The following is a 12,461-nucleotide window of genomic DNA, read 5'->3' on the forward strand; positions in this document are numbered from 1 at the left end:
CAGAGATCCCCCAGTGTGGCTCAGGGAATGGCTGGGAAGGAAAGGGAGATTTGGGAAGGGAGATTCTCAGAGTGAAGGGCTGTCCCCTGCTCCATCTGTCCCCCTTACAGGGCCCTGCTGAGGCGGTGACCCCCCAAAGATCCCCCAGGGCGACCAGGGAATGGCTGGGAGGGAAAAGGAGCTTTGGAAAGGGAGATTTGCTCGGAGTGAAGGGCTCCGGCCTGCTGAGGGAACATGTGAGGTGACCCCAAAGATCTCCCAATATGGCCCAGGGAATGGCTGGGAAGGAAAGGGAGCTTTGGAAAGGGAGATTCTCAGAGTGAAGGGCTGTCCCCTGCTCCATCTGCCTCCCCTCACAGGGCTCTGAGGGAACCTGTGGGGTGACTCCAGAGATCCCCCAGTGTGGCCCAGGGATACATTCCCAGGGAATGACTGGGAAGGAAAGGGAGCTTTGGAAAGGGATATTTACTCAGAGTGAAGGGCCCAGCCCTGCACCATCTGACCTCCCTCCCAAAGCCCTGCTGAGGTGGTGACCCCCAAAGATCCCCTAGTGCGGCCCATGGAATGGCTGGGAAGGAGCTTTGGAAAGAGAGATTCACTCAGAGTGAAGAGCTCGGCCCTGCTGAGGGAACCTGTGAGGTGACCCCAGAGATCCCCCAATATGGCCCATGGAATGGCTGGGAAGGAAAGGGAGCTTTGGAAAGGGAGATTCTCAGAGTGAAGGGCTCTGCCCTGCTCCATTTGTACCCCCACACAGGGCCCTACTGAGCTGGTGACCCCCAGAGATGCCCCAGTGTGGCCCAGGGAATGGCTGGGAAAGAGTTTTGGAGCAGAGATTCACTTAAAGGGAATGGCTGGGCCCTGCTTCATCTGCCCCCCCCTCACAGGGCCCTGATAAGCTGGTGACCTCAGAGATCCTCCAGTGTGGCCCAGGGAATGGCTGGGAAGGAAAGGGAGATTTGGAAAGGGCAATTCTCAGAGGGAAGAGCTCGGCCCTGCTCCATCTGCCCCCCTCACAGGGCTCTGCTGAGGGAACCTGTGGAGTGACCCCAGAGATCCCCCAGTGTGGCCCAGGGAATGGCTGGGAACTGAGACATTTTGGCTCTTCCTTCATTACTCACTGGCAGAGCTGATGGGGCTGTGGGTTCCTGCGTGTGGTCTGGGTCTCCTGATGAAGTTGCAGCTTGTTCCTGGCTTTTCCAGCCTTGTGCCATGCTCTCCTGCCCTCTGGAAAACCTGATTAATCAGAGTGTGTAGTCAGCATTCAATCCTCTGCTGTGCTGTCTGGGAGTTCTCTTTTCCAGTTAGGTGTCCAGAAAAACCTCAGCCTGCTCTTTATTAACTCCTCCACTTCCCAGTTCCCTTTCCCAGCAGGAGATCCAGTGCTGCTGGTTCAGGGGTGACTGTGGACATGTCAAACCAGTTTAATCTCCTGCCCAATTATAATCAGCCTAATTCTCCTGCAGATACAGACCCAGGGTCCTTCTAGTGGCTGAGCAGAACATCAGTGTGCCAGGCCACCTTATTTGCTGCTGGCTGTTGAAAACTGAATTCTGTGGAAAGTAATTCAGTTATGCTGCTGGGTCTGGAGACTCTGTCCTGCCCTGTGGTTCCAAGGATCTCTCTCCTTCTTGCCTTTCCTGGGTGATGGGCACAGCAAGTGGCTTCACAGGAAGGATTTCTGACTGCAGAATCATGGCTGAAATGTGATTTATTTGGGCCATATTTGTAAGATGGCAGAGCTTCATCCAAATCAAGACCTGTATCCTCAGTTCCCTGATGAGTTACTTCTTCCTTTTGGCTCAACAGTGTTCTTCCCTGTTTGCTCCTGAGTTCTCAGAGCCACAGAATCACAGAGTGGTGTGGGTTGAAGGGACCTTAGAGTCCATGCCATTGCAGCCCTGCCCTGGTGCTGGGCTCTGAGGCAGTGCTGGGAGGATGTCTGACTGTCAGACAGCAGATGAACTCAGCACACAACTCCCTGCCAAAGCTAACAGCAGGGTGCCCTTGTCTCTTGTCATTTAAGGCCTTAGGAAATAATGTTATCAGTAAGAAAAGACACTTAAAAAAAAAATCCCAGTGAACTCTTTTGGCCCTGGGATCTGATGGTGGCAGGAGCAGCCAACACCCCCACAGAGAATTCTCCTGCACCATCCCCTTGCCCACCATCCCAGCCTTTCTCCAGGGTGAGAACCTTTGTGTTTGGGAAGGCAGTCTGTAAATCTTCTTCTAGGAGTGCCCCAGGCCAGGCTGGACAGGACTTGGACACCCTGGGGTAGAGGAAAGTGTCCCTGCCATGGCAGGGGGAGCACTGGGTGAGCTTTAAGGGCCCTTTCCTCCCAAACCATCCCAACTCTCCTGCTCTGCCTGTGGGCAGCTGGCAAGGACAGCCTTATTCCAGACTGGTGCCCCTCTTTTGGGGAATTTGGAGCTCTGGGAAAGCAGTTGCAGCAGGAACCAAAGCTGGGAAAGGCCCACGTGCTGCATGGCTCAGCTGAACCCGGTTATTTCTCCACGAGGGTCCTTGGGGACATGATTGCCAGCACATCTGTCATTTAGGATTCTGTCTGTTGTCACCTGTGGAAGGAGATTATTAAGTAGTGAAGTGATTGACAAGGGCTTTCTCTTTTTTCTTTTTATTAATAGGAGTATTGCAAATGCTGCTCTGGGCTCCCAGGGGAGCTCCCTGCAGAGGAGGCTCTGAGGGTGAGCTGGATGTGTAAACAGCTCCTCTGAACACATCCACATGCCTCTGATCAGGAAAAAACACTGGGATTGCTGGCTGTGGGTCTGTGAAGGAGGTTTGGGATGAGCTGGGAATGGCTGTGACCCACACCACACACCCAAGGGCTGCAAGGTGCCTGGGAGAGCAGGAGAGACAGGGGTAAGGAGGTTTGGTCAGAGACTTGGCTCCTTGAAAGTGTTGGTGGGAAGCATCAGTCCAGGAAAAGCAGCTCCTGCACATCCATGCTCCTCTCTGGAGGCTGCTGGAGCAGGTTAATCAAGGAGCTCTCAGGTTTCTTTTCACATGTTAATATTCTCCTGAAATAAAAACATTACAGCGTTTTCTCTCCGAGGCACAATTGTGCACCATAGGTTTTGTTTTCCCTGTTATAAAATACTGCTATTTTTATTACTTGTATTTCCACTGGGAGAGATAAAAATAACCAGAATACAGCAAATACTTTGTTAGCACACTGGGGGAAAAAAAACCCCAGCTTATAACTCCTTACTTCTCATTACAGACAGCAACTTAGAGTGGTTCTTCCAGAGGGTTGATATTAAGGATATCCTGCTTTGCTTTTTAGTTTCCATGAAAACACTCATGGTTTAAAACCTGGGTTAATTCCAAGGAATGTGGGGCTTGGGACCTCCTGCCCTCCCTGCCAGGTGTTACTGGAAGGTGGCTGCAGATGGATGTGTTCAATCTCTGACTGTGCAGACACATGGAATTTATCCAGGGCCTTTTATCCAATGCCCTCTTCTTTCCTGCTGGAAATGGTGCTGAGATAAAGCCATATGCTGTGCGGACTGGGGACGTTTCAAACCTAAAAATCCCTCATTTCATGGCTGCTGGAGCTGGGGATCAATGGCCAAAGCCTTGTCCTGCTCTGGAAACCCTGGATGCCACCTGGAGCCTGCTGGGATTAAATGTCAGAGGGCTCCTCCTGCTCCCCTGAGCTGCAGTGGCTGAGCAGGATGTGAGAGCAAAGGCTTCCCAGGAATCTTTAGCACTTTATAACCAAGGACAAATTTTAATCTCTCTTCTGGGTTCTGACACCAGCACTTTATTGGCCTTCAAAGAAAGTGCAGTCTTTTAAAAATAAATTATACAGTGATTACTGATAGAGGTGTCTGTGGCACAGAAGGCTGAAATGAGACCCTAAAAGCAGCAGTTTTTCATCTGCCCTCAGAGAAAGGACGTGTTAATATTGATCATTAACATTTAGGCAAAGGCCAGCCCTGGACCAACAGCAGCCACTCTGACCTGGGAGAGGTAGAATTAACTGTTCGGGTCAGGGAGAGGAACTGAAAAGGGTCTAATCCCAGCCTAATGCTCATTCCAGGGATTTGCTGTCATAATCTTCCTAAAATTTATGTCCTAAATCAGCCTGGCTTGCCAGGCTGACAGAGGCTGACAGCCCTGAGTGGCACCAGGCTGCCAAGCCAGGGAACCATGGAGCACCCTGAGCTGGAAGGACACACCAGGACCATCCAGCCCAGCTCCTGGCCCTGCACAGACACCCCAAAACCTCACCCTGGACTTCCCTGGGAGTGCTGTTCAAACACTCCTGGAGCTCTGGCAGCCTCAGGGCTGTGCCCATTCCCTGGGGAGCCTGGGCAGTGCCAGCACCCTCTGGGGGAAGAACCTTTCCCTGATTTCCAACCTAAACCTGCCCTGGCACAGCTCCAGCCCTTCCCTGGCTCCCTGGTACTTCAGCCAGGCCAGCCTTTCACTTCATTCATTTTATTGAGGCTGTTAAAGGCAGCTGTGGAAGGTCAGAGCTCCCTGAGCTCTCTGGACAATGGTTTTGAGCACAGCTCATCCTCTGCCTCCTGAGCCCAGCTCAGCTGATACCATCAGCCATCTGATGCTGCTGGAGCAGAAATGGCTTTTTAGAGCTCCAGCCCTGCCAAGTCAGGCTCTGACTCTTAACCTTGAGGATATGCAAAGATTCCAGGTCAATAAAATGTATTTCAGAAGCCTCACCACCAGGAAAGAGCTTTTGGTGGTAGTCCTGCCTCTGGAACTCTTCCTGCCTGGATGCACACAGCTCCAAATCCCCCAGGCCCTGGCTGCAGCTTTGTGTACAACACAGCATATTCCAAGATGCCTCTTGGAATCAGAGCTTTTCAGGACACAGAGCCACATTTCCTTGCCCTGAATGCAATGAAGCCAGCCCTGCCCAGAATGCCTCGCTGGCACTGCAGGACAGGAGCTGGCAGCAGGGACTGCCACCCCCTGCCACGGTGGCCTTTGGGCTGAGCAGTTTCCTCCCAGGCTGTGCCCAGGAGGGAAATGTGTTATTTATCTTTAAACAACTCATCTCGGAGAGTGCTCGTGCTGCAGTCCAGGGATTTTCATTTTAGACTACAAATTCAGCATGATCCTTTTCCTTCCTTCCTTCCTTCCTTCCTTCCTTCCTTCCTTCCTTCCTTCCTTCCTTCCTTCCTTCCTTCCTTCCTTCCTTCCTTCCTTCCTTCCTTCCTTCCTTCCTTCCTTCCTTCCTTCCTTCCTTCCTTCCTTCCTTCCTTCCTTCCTTCCTTCCTTCCTTCCTTCCTTCCTTCCTTCCTTCCTTCCTTCCTTCCTTCCTTCCTTCCTTCCTTCCTTCCTTCCTTCCTTCCTTCCTTCCTTCCTTCCTTCCTTCCTTCCTTCCTTCCTTCCTTCCTTCCTTCCTTCCTTCCCCCTTCCTCTTTTTCTTCCTCCTTCCCTCCCTCTTTTTCTTCCTCTTTTCCTCCCTTTTCTCCTCCCTCTTTTCCCCCCTCCATTTTCCCCTCCCTCTTTATCTTCCTCTTTTCCTTCCTCTTTTCCTCCCTCCCTCTTTCCTTCCCTCTTTCCCTCCCTTTTCCCCTTCCCTCTTTCCCTCCCTTTCTCCCTTCCTTCCTGGATATTCAAGGAGTGTCTATAATGAAATAACTCTTCCCAACCCCCAAATTTCCACAGGGAATGAACAGCCAGGAGAGACTCAGAACACACAAGGAGGGAACCTTTATATTTCCTTTATATTTCCTTTATATTTCCTTTATATTTCCTTTATATTTCCTTTATATTTCCTTTATATTTCCTTTATATTTCTGCTGTTCCTCTGTGCTGCAGATTTGATACTTAGCACAAAGTAATTGTTTTTTAAACTAATTGTATTGGACTTCAACTAAATCTCCCTCACTATCTCCATAGGATAAGGCGCTCTCCTCCTCTGTGCAGGCAGGAATGAGGTGAAGATTTGGGGTTTCTCTCTGTTCACACACCTCCAGCACCCCGGAGCAGTGTGTGGAGGGGCACAGCAATCCCAAATGTTGTGTTTATCCACAGATGACTCGGCGCCGTTGCCAAAGGATCCAGATCCACGTCATTTTTCCTGGCAAGAAGCTCTGGATCCTTTGTGAGCTGTTTCCAATTATTATATTAACTGGGAAAGTAAACAATGCCATGCTATTAGATAGAGCTGGCACAAATAAATGCTGCTGCTCCCTCTCCAGACTTGGTTATTATTAAGAAATAAAAATATCAGCTTCAAATAGATCCTAATGTGGATTAAATGAACAGCATGTTCTGTCTCAGCTGGAGAAATATATCTGGGATTCCAACTTAATGGCACATTCATGGAATCATGGAATGGTTTGGGTTGGATCTCAGAGCTCATCCCCTTCCAGCCCCTGCCATGGGCAGGGACTCCTCCCCCTAGCCCAGGTTTTCCAGCCCTGAAATAAATCCCCTCCAGTGGATATGTCTGGAGCACAGCACCCTCATTAATCCAATTGCAGTGTGCTATGAAACCTCCCAGTTCCTCAAATGCTTGTGCAATGCTGTCTCTGGTGCCTGGCTTCTGCTTTTCTGCAGGGAAAATGATGCTCTTTCGTGCCTCTCAGATTTTAGGAATTTTCCCACTCCCTGCCTTGCTCACTGAGCAGCCTCGAGCTGCCACAAGCTGCAGTTTTCCATCTTTCCTTGCAGTTTTCATTCATTTTGTGCTCCTGTCCTCAGGGGTTGTTTCAGAGGTAATTCAAGAGCTGCTGTGTTGCCTGTAACTCATTTCTTTGTCGAGTCTGTTGAGCCACTTTCTCCCAAAGTTTACTCCACTCCCAGCCCTTCTGGGGTAGCTGCTGCTGTGTCTAACTGCTGGCTCTGCCTCTCCAAGTGCGACACCAGGACAGGAGCAGGGGGGAGATAAATTCTGCCCTGTGAGGGAGAGGCATCCACACTTCCCTTCCTGCCAAGGGCAGGCAGCTGCAGGGAAAGCTCTGCCAGACACAGGAAACCCAAAATGCCAGGGGGGATGTGGATGAGACAACACCACTGAGCCCCTGCAGAGAATCAGCTCTGCCAGCTCCCTGGGATTTGGGGAATTGTCTCTCCTTCTCACACTGGGAGGTGGAAACACAGCTTGGGGGACAGTTTGGTCTCCAAGTGCCAGCTCAGTCTGAGGCAGCTGGAAAAAGGAATTTCTGGCCAGCCCTGAGGGGTGGAGGGAGCTGCAGGGTCTGGGGATGGGATCTGACTTCTCCAGGGCTGCTCTGTGGGGCAAAGTGGGAGTTTCTCATCAGGACATGAAAGGAAAATCTGTGCCACAGCTGCTGGATGTGTGTGGATGAGGGAGAGGAGTATTGGGAACCAGAGCTCCTACTTGGGAAAAACAGAGTTTGGATTTTCAGCTGCCACCAGGCTCTTTCCCAGCCTTTTGTGCTGGACAATAAAGAGCGTGTGTAACATTAATTCAAAGGTACAAGGTGTAAAAAAGTCTGGTTTTTGTTCTGAAGGAATATTTGTTGAGAGTATGGATGCAGGATCTTCTGTTATTGCTATCCAGCGAGCCTGGAATCCTCTGATATGTAAATCAAGGTGAATATTTGACCCAAGGTGACTTTAAATTTAAAAGTAAAAGTTCTTGGTATTACCTTTGTAATAAAATTACCCTTTTTTCCCCCCAAATAATTGAATTTTATTATTGATTTCTGTGTTACAAGCTCTCAATTGGGCATTAACCTTTTTCAAAGAGTTTAGCTGCGGTGTTTTTTTTTGTCTGTTGAAATCCCTTCAAGATAAATTCAAATTTCAAATGCAAGACTTGACTGATATATTCCAGGAACTCCTTTCTTGGTGCCAGTGTTGGTGGCTCCAGCAGAAACTGTTGCTGTGCTGGAGACATGACGTGATGCCTGGGGCTCATTGCATCCCCTTGGGTACAAATCCTTTGGTTTTGGGGCTCTGGGACACAAATGCCCCAGGGCAGGCAGTGAAAGGAGGAGCAGAGAAGAGGAGCTGTTCCCTCCCCAGCCAAGCAGATGTTGTATGGACCCAAATCCCAGGTTTGAGACATCATTTGAGCCTCAGTTTTCTTAAAAAAATTAATGGGTGAGTGGCTTTAGGGAGTTTGTCATATAAATGTAAAGCAAACTCTACCTGAGCTTCATCTCTGGGAAGTTTCTGGTTTAGCTCCCAGTGTCTGAACCCCTCCCCAGTAAACACAGATCTCTGGGGCTGCAGGTGACAGGTGAGAGGTGACAAACACCTTCAGGAGGAGTTCTCAGGGTGCTGTTCTGCCTCAGCCTGTCCACAGCAGCAGCTCATGGAGCACTGGCCAGGCTGGTGTCTAATTAAAAGTCTCTCTTTGTGACCGGTTACTGGGTTAATAAAAGGTTTCACTCACGTTGTCCTGGCAACAGAAGTTTTTGGGAGAAGCAGAGCTTGGCTCTGCCAGACACAGGTGCCACGTGGGGACAGCGGGGATGTGCTGGTGACGTGTCCAAAAAACCTTGGAGGGACCAGGGAGGCCAGAAGGGCCCTCATGCAGCTTTCCAGGGGTGTTGGGCAATGCCTTTGTGCTCCTCAAGTGCCACCCACACCCTCTGTGTCACACCAGCCCAAGAGCTGGAGGAATTGTCCAGCCTGGGAATGGGATGTGGAGCTGGTTCTGTGCCGCCCTGGGCGCTGCTGTCACCCCTGGGACACTCTGCTGTGACAGCTCCCAGTGCTCCAGCAGGTCATTAACAAAAACACAAACACCATCTGAGCATGCCCTGCTGTGCTGTGGGGCTGAGGGACCCGTGCAGCCTCAGCCCTGGCTCTCCACAATGCTCATTAGGTTTGTACAAGCTGCAAGAAGTCATCCTGCTGTACATAATTTTAATTGCCTGCTCCACAATTGCCTGTCAAATATATGCTCTGTCGTGTGGCATGACCTGCCTGCTAAATTGCAACAGGAATAAAAAAATACTGCAGAAAGTAAAAAGGAAAAAAAAAATCTAATTATGAACTAGAATGGCGTTCTCAATCTCTATTGCCACCTGCAGCCTGGTGTGTTAGGACAGCACAAACAAATCAATAAAAGCTGCGGCTTTTCTTCTGCTGCCTTTGGCAGTTGTGAGTAGTTTGTGCAGTGTTTGTGGGAGCACTTTGGTGATGTGCTGTCCTCAGCCAGGAGGTTCCACCACTCATTTTTATTTGCAAAATCCTGGGTTGGGACGCCAAACTCCTCACCTGGAGAGAGGGCAGCAGCGAAAGGGTTAAAAGGAATTATCAGGGCTGCAGCTTTAATGCGTCTCTCGTGTGGAGGGCACGAAACTGAGTTTGGTAGGAGGTTCTTTGTCTGGAGCAGCCTTGGCAGTAAACAGAGCTGTGATCTCAGAGGCGATGAGGCACCGGGAGCGCCGGGGGCTGCGGGCTCCAGCTCCGAGCAGCGGCCCTGGGGCAGCTCCGCGTGTCCCAGCAGGTGCTGCCCCGGCAGAGGATGGAAGTGGAGTGAAGCTGCTCCTGTGCTGAGCCCCGAGCCCAGCCTGTGCTCCTGCTGAGGGTTTCCTAGAGAGCAGAGGGAGCGGAGGATGCGGACGGGGCGATGAGCGCTCCCAGGGAGGATGGCCGCTGTCGCAGGGCCATCAGCATCCTCACCGAGCTGTGCCAGAAGAAAAGCCTGCCCAGCTTGGACCTGGACACCTGCAGGGAGTTCCTCCTGCTGCCTTCTGACCAGAGCCTGATTATCTCCGAGCCAGGTACGGCCCCTGCTCCCGTCTGCTGGAGGGTGCTCGTGGAAGGCAGGAGGGACATCCATCCCCTACAGGGGAGGAAAATGCTTGGGAGCCCCGTGTTGGACCCAGGGATTGGTCCTGGAACCCCTCTGGGAGGGTTCCCTCCCTTTCCACATGTTCCATGGTGAAGTTTTGGGTCAAGTCCTGCCTCACCTGTTGATGTGGAACGGGATGGTAGCATGGGGGGACAGCTGGGATAAAGTTGCCAAGATAAAGTTCCTGTGAAAGTTCCTTTTTCAAAAACACACTCCTGTCCTGTATGAAACAAAACCAAACCAACAGAAAGCAGTAAAGAACCTACTGAAGCCACTGAGATGGCAGGAACTGATTGGTGTTTGAGAAATGGAGGGAATCCCATGGATTGCATGGATTTCTGTTCATCAGTAATGGATCTTGGTATACTCTCATGTGTGTGTTCTACCTTCCCTGAGAATTGCCTGAGTTGCTCCTGGTCAGGCTGTAGAGCCAGGGAGGGACTCTGGTGTGCCAGGGATGAGTCAGGAGCAGGAATTCTGCTCCAGGAGCAAAGGGGCAGCTCTGTTTGCAAAGTGGGGAATTTTCCCTACACCTGCTCTCACAGCTGCTCACCCCAGAGATCTCCTGCTGTCACTTCAGAAGACATTGGCAGGGGCAGTTGGAACCCAGGCTCATTTGCTGAGAAGGAGAACCCAAAATCTTGTAGCTTTTAGAAGTATTGGTAACCTGCTCAAAGTTGTTTGCATATTCCAACATTTTCATGGAGGCCTTCTTCTGAGGTTCCTGTAGTCAATGATCTGTAAATCAAATAGATTTCACAGTGTTTTTTACACCATGAGTTTTCGCAAACTCTCCTCCTCTGCTGAGCACACTGTGCAGCACAGCTGCCCATCAATCCCTGTCCCAGGCTTTCTGTGTCACCTTTCCTCCCTCTCTCCTGCCCCTCTCTGCCAGGATCTCGTGCTGGGGTGCAGCTGGCACCCCCAGGGCACAGGGCACCAGGGTTCTGCCAGTCCTTGGTTTGCAGTGGTGCTTCCAGCACAGCTTTGCTGATAGCTCCAGGCAAACACCCTTCTTCCACAGCCCACTTTGCCTGTAACTTAATTCTCCTCTTTAAATGAGTTTGTTTTATACCTGCCTGTTCTGGAGGCCTTTTACCATGGCTGGTTGTGTCCGTGCAGCCATTGCAAACAGAGCAAACAGCTTGCAAACTTATTGCATCCATTTGGAATTCTTTACCTTGCGCCAGAATTAACATTTTCCTGACTCTGCAGCAGAAATACTCCGCGCTGCTCTTGTTCTGTCCACCCTGATATGACAGATCTGCATTTGTTTGTGCAGCCTGTCCAGGACCTCGTGTTCATGTCAGGATCACATCATCATCATCATCTGCCTTTGGCAGGGGGATGTCTGTGTGCTCTGAGCTGTGCTCAGCCCTGTGCCCCAGGCGAGCTGTGCTGGGCTGGCTGCACGAGCAGCCGGGGCTGTTGTCTCTGCTCTGCACGACTGGGCCCATTTTTATGTCTAGACAGCACAGAGGACACAGTTTGGGCCTGACATGCACCAATATTTCTCTGTTACTGGCTGTAAAGCTGCTCCAGCAAGGGGGGAAAAATCTATTTGCATCAAGTGTTTACTAACACAGTCACAGAGGTACCATGCCTTCCCCATCAGTGTCTGGATGTTTATCTAATTATCTGCATTGATGCCTTGTCCATTTTATCCTCAAGTCTCACGTGGAGCAGATTTGCTCTGGGCTGGCTGCGGTCCCGAGTTCAGACCCAGCAAACCTGTGCTCACAAAGGCAGGCAGGGGAAGGTGGGGCTGTGTGGAGGTGAGCAGATGGCACCAGGCAGATGCTGTGTCAGGAGCAGGGCAGAGGAGCCCTGGCTCCTGCTGGAGTGTCCCCATGCAGGCAGCACAGCCCCAGCAGCCAAACACCAAATTTGCTGGAGTCAAACTGGCCTTATTTGTCATCTTCACGTGGAGTCTCTGGCTTCTCAGGCAGTTTGTTGCCTCCTGGATAAATCTATTAACTGCTGGCTGGATCAGTTTGGCTTGTGGAACATCCTGCTGGAGTTCAGGTAGAAGGAAGCACTGCCAAAGCTGGAGCCAGGCTGCTCCTGCACAGCTCAGCACAGGGGCAGCTTGGTCTTTTCTGCTGTTTCATGTGTGGATGGGGAGCAGTATCCTCAGGGAATGTGTGGAGCCAGGCATCATCAGCCTTCATGAGCTGTGCCCAAGAGTGGAAAAAACCTGTGAATATAAAAATATTCCTGTAGAGTTTATGTAAGAGTAAGTTTTTGTGCGGTGATTTAATTTTTTTTTATCAACCATTCTGGACTGAGTGGCTGAAAAGGCTGCTGTGGATGGAGTGGATGCACCTCTACTCCCTGGTTATGTAACAGCTGAATCTCCTCCTCACAGCCAACAAGAGCAGCCGAGCTGCAGCATTTCTCTGTGCACACCCAACAGAGGAGGGAGGATTGCAGGCTGCTGCCTCGCCCGCAGCCAAACCTGTCAGAAAAATGAGGAGTTTGGCTGGGGAAGGTTTTGGTGCTGCTGTCAGGGGGCTGTGAGGGGGAGCTCTCCCTGCAGTTGGGCCCGTGGCAGTGCCAGGAATAGAGCTGAGCTCCTGGCTGGCCCGAGATGGAGCGAGCTGCAGCATCCCTTTGTTGTGCCTGTCTCCCGTCCTCCCCCGGAGCTGCCTCCATCTGATCGCTCTCTTCCCTGCCAGGCCT

At 51.1% G+C, this 12,461-nt stretch overlaps 1 protein-coding gene across 1 annotated transcript in view; it reads left to right on the forward strand.

Annotated features, from left to right (window-relative positions):
- Positions 1-9,364: 9,364 nt before the first annotated feature.
- The window catches only part of SYT6 (synaptotagmin 6), a 36,472-nt gene continuing 33,375 nt past the window's right edge, over positions 9,365-12,461 (forward strand). The window contains exon 1 of the mRNA XM_058039920.1: positions 9,365-9,708. Within this exon, the coding sequence (XP_057895903.1) occupies positions 9,555-9,708 (154 nt within the window). The 5' untranslated portion in view covers positions 9,365-9,554. The remainder of the gene's footprint in view (positions 9,709-12,461) is intronic.

This window comes from Melospiza georgiana, chromosome 23, assembly GCF_028018845.1.
Source record: "Melospiza georgiana isolate bMelGeo1 chromosome 23, bMelGeo1.pri, whole genome shotgun sequence".
Classification (NCBI taxonomy): domain Eukaryota; kingdom Metazoa; phylum Chordata; class Aves; order Passeriformes; family Passerellidae; genus Melospiza; species Melospiza georgiana.